We start from the raw sequence: 14406 nt of genomic DNA on the forward strand, positions 1-14406 counted from the left end.
CGGTCATTTCAGTATGATCAAAATTTTTCATTATTTATTTTGTTAATTTTGTTATTATTATGTTGTTAATTTTATTAACTTTTAAATTTTTAAAAAGTTTCCATTTTATTTATTATTTTTAATGCTTTTTATATGAATTATTATTAGTATTCTTATCGAGTATTTGATTTTTTATTTAAATACATTGAATTGAATAGGGTGGGTGAGAAAGACACTAAAAAAACCAATTGTTATTTTTTTTATTTATGGGGCCGCGGGTTTGCAACCAACCAACTTCATGATTAAATTTAAATACTTTTAAATATTTATTTTTATAAAAATTTAATAATTATTTTTTTAATTTTTTAGGGGAAAAAACATTGTTTACCTATTGTATGCTATACATCTTGAGTAGGGTTAAATAATTACCTAGAATTTTTTATTTGAATTTTTTTATAAAAAATTTATACAACTTAATAAACTGAAAATGGATATAAACACATCCTAATTTATGGTATGAAATAAATGTCTGTATATCTATAGTATTTAAATTTTAATTTTTTTTTCCTTCCGTATACAAGCATACATTGTAAATGATAATCACTGCATTGCAAAAATGGACAACAAAAAGATTGACTTCTTCTAGATCTATAAAAAGGATACACATACTTCTATATATATACCATATATATATTATAAAGTCAAGAGTGGAAGGCATACAAGGTACCTAGACCGACATTAACAACATATGCAAATATATATACACAACTGCAATGTTTTATAAATATGATTAGGGAAAGGTATCCTGAAACAGTTGGTATACATTACAACTTGTGCTATCCTGAAACTAGTATATCAGTATCCTTTTAGATACAACAATTTTTCTGTACAAAAAGCTCCACGCTTTGAAGATGAAGAATGAACTGACTTAGAATGCTCGAGGAGATATTCTTAGGCTCATATTTTCATGACCCTTAATCGACCTTATGGCAAAGGGCAAAGCCAAGCTCGTTTATTCTCATTCCCTAAAATTAATGATACTGTGACAGCACGCTTTGCCAGTTTAGTTGAAGAAATATGGCGATTGCAACACTTCTCTGAGATCAAAATCCCCTCGACCAGGCAACGGAGGGAAAGACAACGAAGGAAAAGATGTTTGAAACCCCAACAACAACTGTTTAATTTTGAATTTAGTAAGAAGGGAGAAATTGCTACAATTATAAGTAAGCTATCCCAAAAGTTCAAACTAATCATAAGTGCAAATTCTTATTCATTAAAGATGCCCCCACATGGAAACAGGATACCAAAGAATATGTGCTCAAATTTAATAGTCCAGGTATACATGTAAAAGCTGATCAAACATTACACAGCAAAATCTAAGCCATAAATATTCCAACCCAACTTAATGAAATACAAGAGTTCTTACACCATATTAGTTATAAATTTTCCTAAAAACTCGAGCTTATTGCAGGTGTCTAATGATCGTGTTAATATTTTACCCTGTTCAATAATTTGAATCATAGTCTCATAAAAAGAAAATATGGGTAGCTGAAAGGATCGCTTAAGGTGGACCTTTTTTACATGCAAAAAGGTCATAATCTCACATTCATTTGATATGCCATGACATATGACTTGACTGGTAAACATAAAGTAAAGGAGTTTCAGATGCTTACATTCTCAAGAATAGGAGTTTCGTAAAGTTCAACAAATTTCTCTCTTAGTATTCGGTTCATGTCATCAACATCACATGCGTGGGTCCAGTACGAATCATGAACACCTACAGTTAGAAGATTGGGGCAATTTGAAGTCGAAGATTGGCATTAGAATGTTGAGAACAGATGAAAGTGGGAATTGAGAAAGACCTGCAAAATTTAAGCCTGCGTTTTTGCAGGCAATAGCAGTCATCATCATATGTGAACCATCGAGGGAATGCACAAAGTTCGGGGGAAAAGCTGTTCTCTGCCTTTTGACCATTATCTGCAAAACAACGTAATCAAATTTTTATATATAAAAAAAATTGGGCTCAGGAAGCTGGCTGGCCAAGATCATGCCTACCAATACTAGACTAGATATGATGATTAATCAGGAAAGAACAAATCCAACTATCTAAAAATGTTGATTCTGATATGCAATAAATTGGCTGACCAAATGAAAATAAACTTCAGAAAATAAGTATAAAAGAGCACTGTATCTCAGAACATTGGCTCCGAGGTTTCTGAGATTTCTTTTTCAAATAGCCATCAAAGGTTGGGGTCGATCGGACACTTACCAATATACTTTAACCAAAGATTTTATGAAGGGCGTGGGGTTGAGCCTGACCTAATCTAGTGCTACAATCAGGAAAAAGTTTAAACACACGAATGGTCATTGACATTAACCATACATAAAAAATAATCACTAAACCAGTAACTGACTTTCAGAAAAATAAGGAGAGTGAAGGTTTTGCTTGTGCTCTTGGGGTTACTTGGATATTATCCAAGGAAAAAAATATTCACAGCCGGATATCAGAGAAACAAAACCAAGAAATAGCGAGGTTCAAAAGCTACCTTTTCTGTCTCCCGTTGCAGAGTCAAAACTTGAAGAGAAGTTTTAATCTGCAATATATAATTTATTATTGGCAGTTTGACCACTTGAAAATGCTGACAAATAGTAAATATATGTCAGCACAAGTTTAATGAAACTTACAAGATGTCTTCCTACTTTACGGTAGGGCTGAACCACTGGTAGTCCGAGTGGAGTTGTCCACTGAACCGGTTGGTTCACGGATCCAATAATCTGTTAAAGGTCTGTAGTTAATGAATGAAATATTTCAACCACAGGTAAAATGTTCAATTGCACACATGCTAGCGCAGTAAAATGTAAAAGAACTCTGTTTTGTTTAATATCAAAATGCTAGTCATTTACCATGAGTTTATGAAATAGGTGGTCGATAAAGCAGGAGTAAAGGTGAATCTCAGAAAATCTGATGGTGGGAATTTGGGGACATGGGGTAAATCGGCTATGACTAGCTGAAAATAAGTAACATCGAGGCCCGGGTATTCACCCAAAGGCAAAAAGTTAATATAACACCCTCCCCCCGGAAAAAAAGGAGAGTTGGTGAGTGTGTAATAGACAACCAGTTCTTGAGGTTGGCGGGGTTTCAATTACTTTATGTGGAGTTAAAAAGAGCTGACTTCCCTGAAAGAAAGGAGCCACTTCAAGATTTATCAAACTTCCTATTTGTATGCCTATTAGTAGCATATAGTGCGGTTAAAGATGAGAATGATTCCACAATCTAATTCATACACTCAAATTTTAAAGTACCATAAGCTATGTTACTCTATCTAAAATTTTCTGTGGTGACTGTCAGTAACATTGTAAAAAAATAAAGCATATTACTCATGCAAACTAAAGTGCTCACCTTCGCACAATCTCCGAGCCAGCCCATGATGCTCCTAGCTGCTTCGAACATTTGCTCCAATGCAGTTAAGGTAATCTATCAGGTACCAATAAACAAAAGTTTCAAACTATCAAGCTCACAAAGAAAAGTGTAATATGAACTACACGATGAGGAAAAGACGTGAATAAGGATTTATAAACAAGGCACTACGACCTCTCACTGTCGCTGGAAGATCATCGAATAAGAAGTTTTCAAACAAGCACTAATGAAGTAGTGAAAAATAAATTCACAACGAATACAATTTACCAAAAATTATCAAACAGAAGGTACTTGTGTATATAAATAAAAGTTGCAGGAGAGAAGTATGGTGTACTTTTGCTGCATAACAAGCCGCACCAAAGAGCTCTTCATCATCTTCAATGGCATCACGCTCTTTTAACCTTCTCTTTATTTGATCTCGAGCACCAATATAAGTAACTCCATACACTGATGTCATCACTGTCTGCTTAACCAACTTCCTATCAACCTGGATATTTTTCGACATAGAGCAAAAGTTATCAACAACCATTAACATTAATTTTGCTTACAATCAGTTTGATAAATAAGGATAGTAGAACTTAAGCATGAAAGAATGGTATTAACCTGATTGATCAATAATCTTGCTGATAAATAAGGATAGTAGAACTTAAGCATGAAAGAATGGTATTAACCTGATTGATCAATAATTTTGCTCGCAATGAATCAGGGAATATTGTAGGATCTTTCTGCGCATCTTTCTTCATTATATCAAGAACCCTGTTGAAGTTAGAATCAAGGAATTTGTCTACTGATCTCAAAATGACCATGTGTGCCTCGAGATTCAATTTCTCTGAGTAAATAACATTTTTTATCAGCCCGATTCTGTGAACTAGAATAAATTACACTATCTTCAAAGTAAAAGATAGTAAGGAAAAATGTTTCCTGTAGAGTATAAAACTCTTTACCCATATTGAACAAAAGAACTAATCAAGTCCTGGGAAAAATGTGTGGTAAATCTGTTCAGATATCAACAGAGACATTAGTTTCCAGTGTCTTACATTCACAAAGAAACTATCGATATCTCTTTTGTCACCTCCAAATTTAAAAATGAAAACTACGTGGTTACATTTGATATCATATGTGGGGAAGAAAGGAATTCTGACTCAATCTAGATGCTTGAATAATCTTTCAAATCTTTTATTTAGTTACTTCATGCTGGTATCTTCTCCAAGTTTTACTTTGGAAGTTTATCATGCAAAATACTACATAACAATCTTCAATAAAACCAAAGATGTTTTATTAATGTATTCAAAGTGGTAGGAGCAACGCTAGTGGATCTTAGACAGCAATACAACCACCTCCATCGCTAGAGCCTCGGAAAGAAAAATGTTGCCCATGCACTTATCACATGGTTTGGGAAATCGAGGTACCTGGCAGCTATTCCGGAGTAAACGTCAGCAGGTTTTTCTCCAGCAACCAAATTAACAGCAGCTGCTCCTAACTGATTTTGGTAATTTCAGTGAGTCATAATGATACAGGTCTGAGTGATAAGAAAAGTTCTCCAAATATTATGGGATTAACAAGAATAACAGAAGACGATGGGCAAGATCCAGTGAAAGCTTCGACATAAAAAGTCACAATTGCCAGTATCATGCAAGGGATGAGTCATTATGCGAGTTTTGTATCACTGCTATTGTAAGAACTAATCTGTATGGAATTCTTAGAGACATTTTTCAGGCACTAAATTTCAACTTCCCAAATAGATAAAAACACATTATTTCACAGGGCTTATACTATTACATATGGTTTAGTAGCATCACACTTGTTTTGAGAAGAACAAAAAAATCCATGACAAAATCGAAAAACCAAAAATTACCTTATCTCTACCAAGGGCAGCATAATGCTGTAAGCCATTGCAGGAACCATCCTAGAAATTTGCACACCAAGAAATATTAAATGATAGAAAGATCGAGACTAATATAATAAATCTGACGAACCCCGTCATAAAAAACCTCCCAACAAATGAAAATACTTCTTTAAAATGCATCGATCAAATAAGCAAAAGTGTATTTTTCACACCCTAAAAATTATAATGGTGGCAAAAATTATTGAAACATAAATTCATATTTGTCCTGGGGGAAGTTTACAACAATAGGAACATACAAAATAAATTCATAAGAGCATCTACAGTTCTACACAACATTCGGAAACGAAATGTGTTTATAATCCATCAATATATGTAAAAGACAAATTAGTTTCCACTATTGCAACTTTTTTATTCTATCAATGTATGGAGAGATAAGTTCACTAAAGATTTAAAATAAACAATCTGTTGAATAAAACACACCTGGTGCACTGGAATATGTGAAAGTGTTGTCTCTGGAAATGGATTTCTCAGAGCTTCAGCCAGATTGATACATACAGCCAAACACTGAAATGGATCTTCCGCATTCAACCACCATCGCCTTCCATCAAGTGGTCTGTCAGCAGAATCAAATATATCATCCAAGTGATTCTCAGTAAAAGATACTCGACCCTCGTGAGATAACTTGTCTACACCATTGGCAAATAAATTTGCCAAATGTATCTTCAACCAGTGCAAGCCTGATTTTCCAAGGGGCCGCCCCTCTGAGAACTCGAGGATTCCCCTACAAATATCTGACCCTAGATGGTTTAAGTGTGGGTGCATGGGATATGCACGGCCTCGAAAATCAAGATTGTGAGGGTAGAAGAAACCTTCTTCCTCTTTCATCTTCCGTGCAACCTGGTCCAATATCAAGAAAGTTACATTTGATTTCCTTCATCCAATAATGCAGACAAGATTAGAGTGAGGGGAAATTGTATCTTACAGCAAGTTTAAGCTCTGTATCACAACGTTGTGAATACCTCTCACCATTTTCTTTTTTGATAGCTTTAACTTTCCACTTCCATTTTTTAATAATTTGTTCATCTTCTGTATCTGGTTGCTCTGGCAGAGAGACCTGCATGAAAAAGGAGAATTAGCAACAGTTACTTTACAAGTGAGCGAAATACCCCGACAAGCAAAAGGCTGCTCAACATAATCAATCAAATAGATTGCATCAGTCTAGTTATTGAGAAGATAAATTAAAATAAAAAGTGCAAGATTAACCTACATCATCACGGTCAATTAAGCCAGCAAGACGACCTCCGCTAGCCCATATTCTATCGACAACATCAAGTACTCTCTTATTCACTCGCCATCTGGTGCTTCCAAGGGTATCCAGTGCCTAGCAATGAAGAATGGAAATTCAAATTTCAAAAAGAATATCAGTCACACTTTACCAAATTGATAAGAAAAATAAACAAGTCTAAACCTCAAATACAAGTTTTAGTTGTTCCCTAGGAGTACTCTTTACTGCCTCGCGTTGTTGTCGTGCACCATGCGTGCGCATTACATATGAAGGCAGGTATAAATACGCACCATTGTCATACCTACAAAAGAAAACATCCATACCCATGAACACTGACTAAAAAAGCAGTTCACCCTTCAATCCAGAAATTCAACATTATTCAAAGATCGAATTGGGAAATTGGTTCTATGGAGCCAACCAGTCACAAAACCTGCCAACAGTTGGGGTGTCGAAGCTTTTAAGATTGACCAACATCTTTCCCATGCAAGAAGATAGATATCTCAAACAAAACAGAGCAAGATGCAAAGTAAAACTTCTGTATACATTTAAGATATCTTCCAGACAGATTTTCACACAACCCTACAACCAACAATATATCATCAATGGACTGGATAAGGATCTGGTCCACTATGTATAAACCTCGGAATTATTCAAGTAATGAATAACGCTACATTCTAAGGGGTATGACTAGTTCTTGATCAGGGGACAACAGGCAAACCTAACTTGACCTGACCCAAAAGTTAAATCAATCAGCCTGAATCCAATAAGAGTACAAAATTTATGGTGAGATTCATCAGTTCAGATCCAGTATTTGCTTTCTGGACGCAGCACATTCTTAAAAAAAACAGCATTAAAAATTTAAAAACAAAATAATACTTTGGCAAAAAAAACTGATTAGAGTTCCTTGGTGAATTAACCATAGATCAAATGACAAATTCCAAAAACACACTTATTGGAAGGGTCGATCAGAATTCGATTTCAACAAAAAATCAAGACTACAGATAAAGGGTAAAGAAAATCAAATTGTTATACCCTGTCCACTTGATTGGATGCACTAACATTGGCATATAAGGGATGATCATGTGCCTGGCCTGCAATTAAATGTTAATTCATAAAGTTTAAAAAGCAGTCGTGATGTTAAGGAATTAAAAAGTGTAAGGTAACTAAAGATTTTTCAAGTTAAAATGTTTCAATAAGAGTCTGTTTCTTTCATGCCCATAAAATGCATAAGAACTAACAGATTTAATCAATCCGATTTCTTTATTCATCCTTCACCGTCATAATTATTCAGAATGATTATATTCAGTACGAAAATTACAAAGAAGTAAATAAATAGAAGGGAAATTACAGTTCTCTCTAGCCCTTTCCGAACAAGTGGATCACATTGGATGACACCATATCTTTTGCTGGCTGTCCTGCTAAAAAGAGGTTTTTTCAAAGCTGCTGAGGAAATGAAAAAGTATATTTATAGGATCTCACATCAAACAGGGAATCAATTTACTTTGTTTCTTTTGTTACTGTTCTACAAGTGTGCATGAATGCAGGTCGAACATCAGGTGGACCATCGGCCAACTGGTCGGCTGGAGATTGAATATAGGCTGTTTGCAGAATCAATTCAATGAGACGACTTCCAACCTGAGAGCTAAAAAAACTTAATTGACATAAATGCGTTAAAAACTATTTCTTGCTGCAATGATCATCAATGTTATTTCAGACCTTGGCTTTAGCATCTTGTCCCCATGGCTTTCCCTCATGCTGCCTACTAACTAACTGTCTCACTGCTCGCAGCTTTTGCTTTTTAATCAAATTAGTCACCTTCTTCCTCATATTTTCTTGTTCTTGGGGATTGTCATTAGATCCATCTCCTTCATTCTCCATATCATTCTGAACCTTTTTCTTCTTTCTGCTCTCCAGAAATCTGTGTATTCTCACCTGATCCATGATGAGATTGTTAAAAATAAGCACTAGCACAGACAGCCCTCATCATAATTCAGGGAAAAAAGAGCCAGGGATAATTGAGTAAAATTAAGAGAGCACAAGTTCAGACGCTCTGCCCACTAGGACATGCATTGACAACTGCAAGTTTGAAAGGAATCTCATGCAGTCAATAAAGCTAACGTGAATAGACCATTATGATATTTTTCAAAAAAAAGAATCATAGCCATGTGCCACACTGTAAAGCATTGACTATGGGCGTTGGTTATGATAAATTCTTACAACATCTAGTTTTATGGTCTAGAAGTTACAAGTTACATCTTTAAGGTAGCGTTTACAATAGCTTATTTTAAGTGCTTTCAAATTTCTAGTCAATTAAATGTTTGGAAATTATGTGTAGAAGCTGAGAAACACTTAAAATAAGCTTTTGCAAATACTAACTAAATGACATACACTGCAATATGCTTTACCGAACTGTAAGATAACTTATAAGGACATGATTTCGATCGAGTTTATTACATAAACAGTTTATGGATTATGGAGAGAATTCAAATATAGATGAGATGAACAATCATAAAAGGGATTATGTTCATCTTAATAGGTTCATTGAACACAAGAACAATCAAGGTCAAGAATGTACATGTATAAATACATTACGGGAATTCAAAGAATTAGAACTGAACTAAATAAATGCGATTTGAAATATCAATTGAATGCTTCAAACTAAATATCGACCAAGGACCTGAAGAAATTATGAAGGGAACTAGATCAGAACATATATCAAACCTATGTATGCAAATCAAACTGTGCAAATCAAACGACAACTTATAATAAGAGCATGACTTTATTTTTCTTTTAGCTGGTAATTAAGAAACTTCACCAGCCAGTCATATTTAAAGCTACAACATCCAAGCGTCAAAGCCAATAATTGAAATTTGTTAGCCAAGTGTCTCAGCTCACAAACCTCTTGTTCAATTGCATCACCTATAATGCAAGCTGCCTGTACCACTCTCGCACATCCATGCTCACCCCCAGTCATCAACAAGCCCATTAGCTTATGCATTGTAATAACAGCCATCATATCCGCAGGCAACTGATCAAAATATGGGGCATATCCCGCCTTACTCTTACCTGTCCTAATGAACTCTTGCTCTTCCTCTATCTTGTCACGCAAGGGCTCGAACCATCCTAAAAACAAAGACTTCATGTAAGGTAAATTGGGAGCCAATTTCTGCTCGCACATATCATTCAACAGCTCCTTGTACTCTTTAGCCGCCTGTACCCAAGCCTCGGTCTCGATCTTCACTTGCCTCCTCTTCAGAGCTCTATACTTCCCCTTTCCCATCCCTTTAACATACCTTTGACGTCTCCACTGCATTGAATACTTTCTTCTCTCCTCTTTTCTGACTTCATTCAGAAGTTCTTGAAACTCATCAGCCGCACAAACATTAGGAATACTATCCTCTTCTAAATCGGTGTGGGACACCTCCACAGCCTCCGCCACAGTAGCATAACTTCTGCGACGAGAACCGTCATAGTTCCCATGTTCTCTTCCAACATGCCGTAACAGTCCAGCCAAGTACTCATTTCGACTAGAGAAATCTTTAATTTTCCTACTACCACATCCAGGTAAACACATGTTGGAGTAAGAATCAAGCTCAAACAGGGGTTTAAACTCGAATTGTGAAACATTAGAATTGTTTGAGAATCTCAGATAGCTCAAAGTTCGAGTGAGTGAGGAGGTTCTTGAATTCGAAGTAATCAATCTTTCGGCAATATTTTTCCACATAACTGTGGGGTTCCTTGGGGTATTTATGATGAAAACTTCTGACTTGTTAAATTGGATACCTGAATGAGTAATGGTGAAGGCTGAAGGGGTTTTACAGGTGTTCATCAAATTGATTCAACTCGCAATGATCGAATAAGAGGCTTCGGCTTCGCAACCACAAAACTCCTGAGAACAGAATTTGACAGCTAAATTCTTCGAAAAATATCTTCTTCTCTGTGAATCAATTTTCATTTCCATAAACCCTCCTGAGACAGAAAAACCTTGAGGGAGACAAACTCCGGTTTCCGGGTAGCCGACCACTGGCGCTTTGGGCCTACTGCCCCAACTTTAATTTGGGCTCCAGATCGGGAATGGCCCACAAAAAGGATTTCATTAATTCTTACGTCGATCCAATTACTAAAACCGTTGCTTCCTTCCTTTCTTCATTTCAGCCCATTTTGCAACAACATTTCCTTTTTTCATTTTATAAAAAAAGTTAATTACACTCATTACTAAACATCGACAAGGTATTTGTCATTATTCCTGAATGGTGGAACTCTAGCCAATATTGGTCGGGCTACTATAAATAATACGACATATCATAAGAATCTATTGTCGTGTCACTCAGCCTACTAATAAGTCATTATGTCATATCGTTAGCTAACGACATGTTATCGAAATAAATTCAAAATTATATTTAATTTTAAAATACAAAATGTGAATAAACATCACATATCAATAGATACTAGTACATATGATGAAGTAAAATACCCAAAACAAATAACTTTTGATTCAATTCTTACTTTATTTCAAACAACATACCAATCTTGACCTAAAGTACATAAATGTATGTATATTATAAAAAATCAAAATTAAATATTTTGAAAAATGCTCAGGTATTGAATTGGAGCCAAGTCATAATTACATTTTTGTCTATATATAGAGAGACACCCACCCACCCACCCCCACACACATTTACGTGGAAGCAACAATTTTTTTCTTGTTTTTCTGGAATTAATCATACTATAATATATTTTATACGATATGATTTCAACTTTCATTTAATCATTTTGACTCGTAACAATAATTACCTAAGATTTGATATTCTAAGAAAAATCCAAGAATCTATTTATCATTACCTACAAGTTTATTTACTAAAATTTTCTTTATTAATTAGTTACTCAATTTATTTGTGTCTACTATCTCCTCAATGCACACCCACAAATATATATAAATATATTTTATACTTGGTCTAATAAAAACGAACAACTTGGTGTCACGATACTTCTTTTTTCGATTCTAAATTTAAGAATTATATCTTATTTGATAATATAAATGAAATTAATCACTAATCATTTATGAAACTTGAAAAGAAAAAAAAAAAATACGAAAAACACGTTGTTGCTTGCCAAAATACTCGTTAGTATATTAGGCTTTTACATCTTTAAAAATAAAATTACCAACCCAAGTTTCAGGGTCAAAGGATTAGGCCCATGATCCATTATTCCTGACCCAGTCATTCTGGCTTTCTCCTCTCTCTCATTTACTCAAGAAGTTGTTCTTCTTCCAATCAGAGCGGAAGGAACAAGAATCAATAGCAAATTCGAACTCCGTAAGAGCAAGAAACAAAAACCCATAAGCGATAGATGAGTTTAGGAATCAAATGAAACAAGATAATAGGAAAAGTGGGAGTCACACAGGTTAGGGTTCGAGTTTCATTATAAACCCAAAAAACTGTGGTTTGATGAATATATAGTCAGTAGCTGAAGAAAATTGACTATGTAGATGTCTGAAGTAGGATTATTGAATTGAATCTGAGGTAACCCGTCTCTCTTTTGCTGCTATTTATTCTGTATTTTTGCCTTTTTTGGTCGTGACTGAAAATTGTGATATTTGCTATCTAGTTATTATTTGAGCTTTCAATTGCTTCGATTCGGATCTGGATCATGAAATGTCCAATTTAAATTTGAACTTGTATTTGTCTACTGGTGCTTAGAATTTTTGTTGTTTAGGTAAATGGTTTTTTTCCCCATCTGATTGTTTGTTTTTACAGAAGACTTGAGTTTCAAGTCCATTTGCATCGTTTATTTGCGCCAGGGTTTATTGCTGGTTGTTGAATCGTCGCTGGAACTGCATAATCAGAATATTGGATGATAAAATGAGGCCATAAATTGATACCATCTCGTGTAATTCATGAGATCCAATCGTCTCGGAGGCAAGGAAGGTGACTGGGGATACGAGATTCTTCAAAATATTCGACATTAGGTCTGTTTTAAGTTACTGAGTATTTATAGCATGTTAGATATGACCGGAGAAGCTTCTGAATCTGGGTGGAAAGCATCAAATTCCGGATCAGCGAGAAGTGGATCTTTCCGTGAGGAGGAAACTTTACACTGGCAAGCAAGTTTTGGAGGAAGTGGATCTAGGAATACCAGTCCTCTTGGCAGGATGGGGTCGAGGAACACGAGTCCGTCTAGGCAGAAGGCGATTAAGACCAAACCACGCGGTTTAGACGAAGAAATTATGGCAACGTTTTGTAAATCTGTACATCCGGATATCCAGATGGAAGATAACATTTGGGCCATGCTGCCAGAAGATTTGTTAAATGAAATATTGGCTAGAGTTCCACCATTCATGATTTTTCGGCTCCGTTCTGTTTGTAAAAGATGGAATTCAATTTTGCAAGACAATGGCTTTCTGAAGTTCCATTCACAAGTTCCCTCCCATGGGCCTTGCCTCCTCACATTTTGGAAAAATTCACAGACTCCTCAATGCTCAGTTTTCAGCTTGCCTTTGAAACAGTGGTTTCGGATTCCATTTACTTTTCTGCCACAGTGGGCTTTCTGGTTGGTTGGTTCATCAGGGGGCCTGGTCTGTTTCTCGGGATTGGATGGATTGACTTTCAAAACATTAGTTTGTAATCCCCTAACACAAACTTGGAGGACTTTGCCAAGTATGCATTATAATCAACAAAGGCAGTTGATAATGGTAGTTGATCGGAAGGATCGGTCTTTTAAAATTATAGCCACCAGTGATATTTATGGTGACAAGTCTTTGCCCACGGAAGTATATGACTCTAAGCTTTGCAAATGGTCGCTTCACCAAACCATGCCCGCCGTAAATCTTTGTTCCTCAAAGATGGCATTTTGTGACTCAAGGTTGTATTTGGAGACTCTTTCACCACTGGGTTTGATGATGTATAGAATGGATACGGGCCGCTGGGAACACATCCCTGCAAAATTTCCTCGGTCTTTATTGGATGGGTATCTAGTGGCCGGAACACAGAAGCGTCTGTTTCTAGTTGGAAGAATTGGTCTTTATAGTACTCTTCAAAGCATGAGGATATGGGAGCTTGATCATTCGAAATTTGTTTGGGTTGAGGTAAGCAGGATGCCACCTAGGTATTTTCGTGCTCTCTTGAGATTATCAGCAGAAAGATTTGAATGCTTTGGTCAGGATAATCTGATATGTTTCACATCGTGGAACCAAGGGAAAGGTCTTCTCTATGATGTCGATAAAAAAGTGTGGTCTTGGATTGCTGGATGTGCTCTTCAATCGTACAACAGCCAGGTCTGTTTCTATGAGCCAAGATTTGATGCTATGTTCTATTGATCTTGGCTACCATCAAGAATCCAAGGTCAAATATTCCAACATTTGGATACTCCTTATTTCACCGGTCAATAATTCACGATCCCTTGTTACCACTGTGTCCTTCCTTGAAGCTGAGCCTGTCATGGTACTCTCATTTTGTGTTATTGACAAATATTTGCAAGTAGCAGTGGTAGATGCTGTATTTTAGAATGCCTTTTGACTTGAAAATTACTAGAAGGTGAATGATATTGATCTCTATCATAGAGAAAATAATTCTAGTCTTCGATGGTGTGGATGGATGAATCTGGTCTTTCTCCACTTTAAACGCCACAGCATTGTTCTTACACTGTCATAACGAGCCATACTTGTGCTAATATGTAATCGTATTTATGGTTTTAACTTTTATCCGGCTATCCTGATGATACATAGTTTTTTCTGTAAAAAAAATAAATTTAAGAGCACCTTTGCTTTCTTTCTTCCATAGATTAAAACAGAACGAGTGGCATCCTCACATGTATCTTTAATCTTTACATTTGTCATTTATCAGTGTTTTTAAATTAGATGTTTCATTTCTTTGAGTCTAA

The 14406-nt window shown here is 35.7% G+C and overlaps 2 protein-coding genes across 6 annotated transcripts; one reads left to right on the forward strand and one right to left on the reverse strand.

Annotated features, from left to right (window-relative positions):
* Window positions 1-738: 738 nt before the first annotated feature.
* Window positions 739-10559, reverse strand: LOC142505122 (DNA-directed RNA polymerase 2B, chloroplastic/mitochondrial-like). 3 transcript variants are annotated; one of them, XM_075617954.1, is made up of 19 exons: window positions 9428-10558; window positions 8245-8460; window positions 8030-8163; window positions 7877-7943; window positions 7561-7619; window positions 6712-6829; window positions 6511-6624; window positions 6226-6357; window positions 5724-6140; window positions 5253-5303; window positions 4807-4877; window positions 4069-4153; window positions 3732-3884; window positions 3380-3454; window positions 2665-2754; window positions 2526-2573; window positions 1842-1956; window positions 1653-1756; window positions 739-1153 (listed from the first exon to the last, which is right to left on the reverse strand). In XM_075617954.1, exons 1-19 carry the CDS (start codon window positions 10355-10357, stop codon window positions 1043-1045), a joined length of 3090 nt encoding a protein of 1029 aa, XP_075474069.1. In that variant the 5' UTR covers window positions 10358-10558; the 3' UTR covers window positions 739-1042. The 3 variants fall into 3 exon arrangements, 2 of the variants coding, with proteins under 2 accessions (XP_075474069.1, XP_075474068.1); XM_075617953.1 differs by having other exon boundaries at window positions 7877-7946; XR_012804377.1 differs by lacking the exons at window positions 739-1153; window positions 1653-1756 and having other exon boundaries at window positions 2665-2765; window positions 7877-7946; window positions 9428-10559.
* Window positions 10560-11708: 1149 nt separating this feature from the next.
* LOC142505182 (F-box/kelch-repeat protein At5g15710-like) lies at window positions 11709-14241 on the forward strand. Of its 3 annotated transcripts, none has more exons than XM_075618040.1 (3): window positions 11709-12050; window positions 12285-12455; window positions 12534-14241. In XM_075618040.1, exons 2-3 carry the CDS (start codon window positions 12425-12427, stop codon window positions 13841-13843), a joined length of 1341 nt encoding a protein of 446 aa, XP_075474155.1. In that variant the 5' UTR covers window positions 11709-12050; window positions 12285-12424; the 3' UTR covers window positions 13844-14241. The 3 variants fall into 3 exon arrangements, with proteins under 3 accessions (XP_075474155.1, XP_075474156.1, XP_075474157.1); XM_075618041.1 differs by having other exon boundaries at window positions 12288-12455; XM_075618042.1 differs by having other exon boundaries at window positions 12329-12455.
* The last annotated feature ends 165 nt before the right edge of the window (window positions 14242-14406 follow it).

The sequence above is a fragment of the Primulina tabacum genome, chromosome 10 (assembly GCF_025594145.1).
Source record: "Primulina tabacum isolate GXHZ01 chromosome 10, ASM2559414v2, whole genome shotgun sequence".
NCBI lineage: Eukaryota > Viridiplantae > Streptophyta > Magnoliopsida > Lamiales > Gesneriaceae > Primulina > Primulina tabacum.

What these genes read in the sequence shown, in the direction of transcription:
- LOC142505182 (XM_075618040.1), top strand. Translation starts at nt 12,425, where the DNA reads ATGAGATCCAATCGTCTCGGAGGCAAGGAAG. An exon ending in TCGTCTCGGAGGCAAGGAAG is followed by an intron (nt 12,456 to 12,533) that starts GTGACTGGGGAT and finishes ATAGCATGTTAG; the next exon opens with ATATGACCGGAGAAGCTTCT.
- LOC142505122 (XM_075617953.1), bottom strand. Translation starts at nt 10,357, where the DNA reads ATGAACACCTGTAAAACCCCTTCAGCCTTCACCATTACTCATTCAGGT. An exon ending in ACAGTAACAAAAGAAACAAA is followed by an intron (nt 7,947 to 8,029) that starts GTAAATTGATTC and finishes ACCTCTTTTTAG; the next exon opens with CAGGACAGCCAGCAAAAGAT. An exon ending in CTGCCCTTGGTAGAGATAAG is followed by an intron (nt 4,878 to 5,252) that starts GTAATTTTTGGT and finishes TACCAAAATCAG; the next exon opens with TTAGGAGCAGCTGCTGTTAA.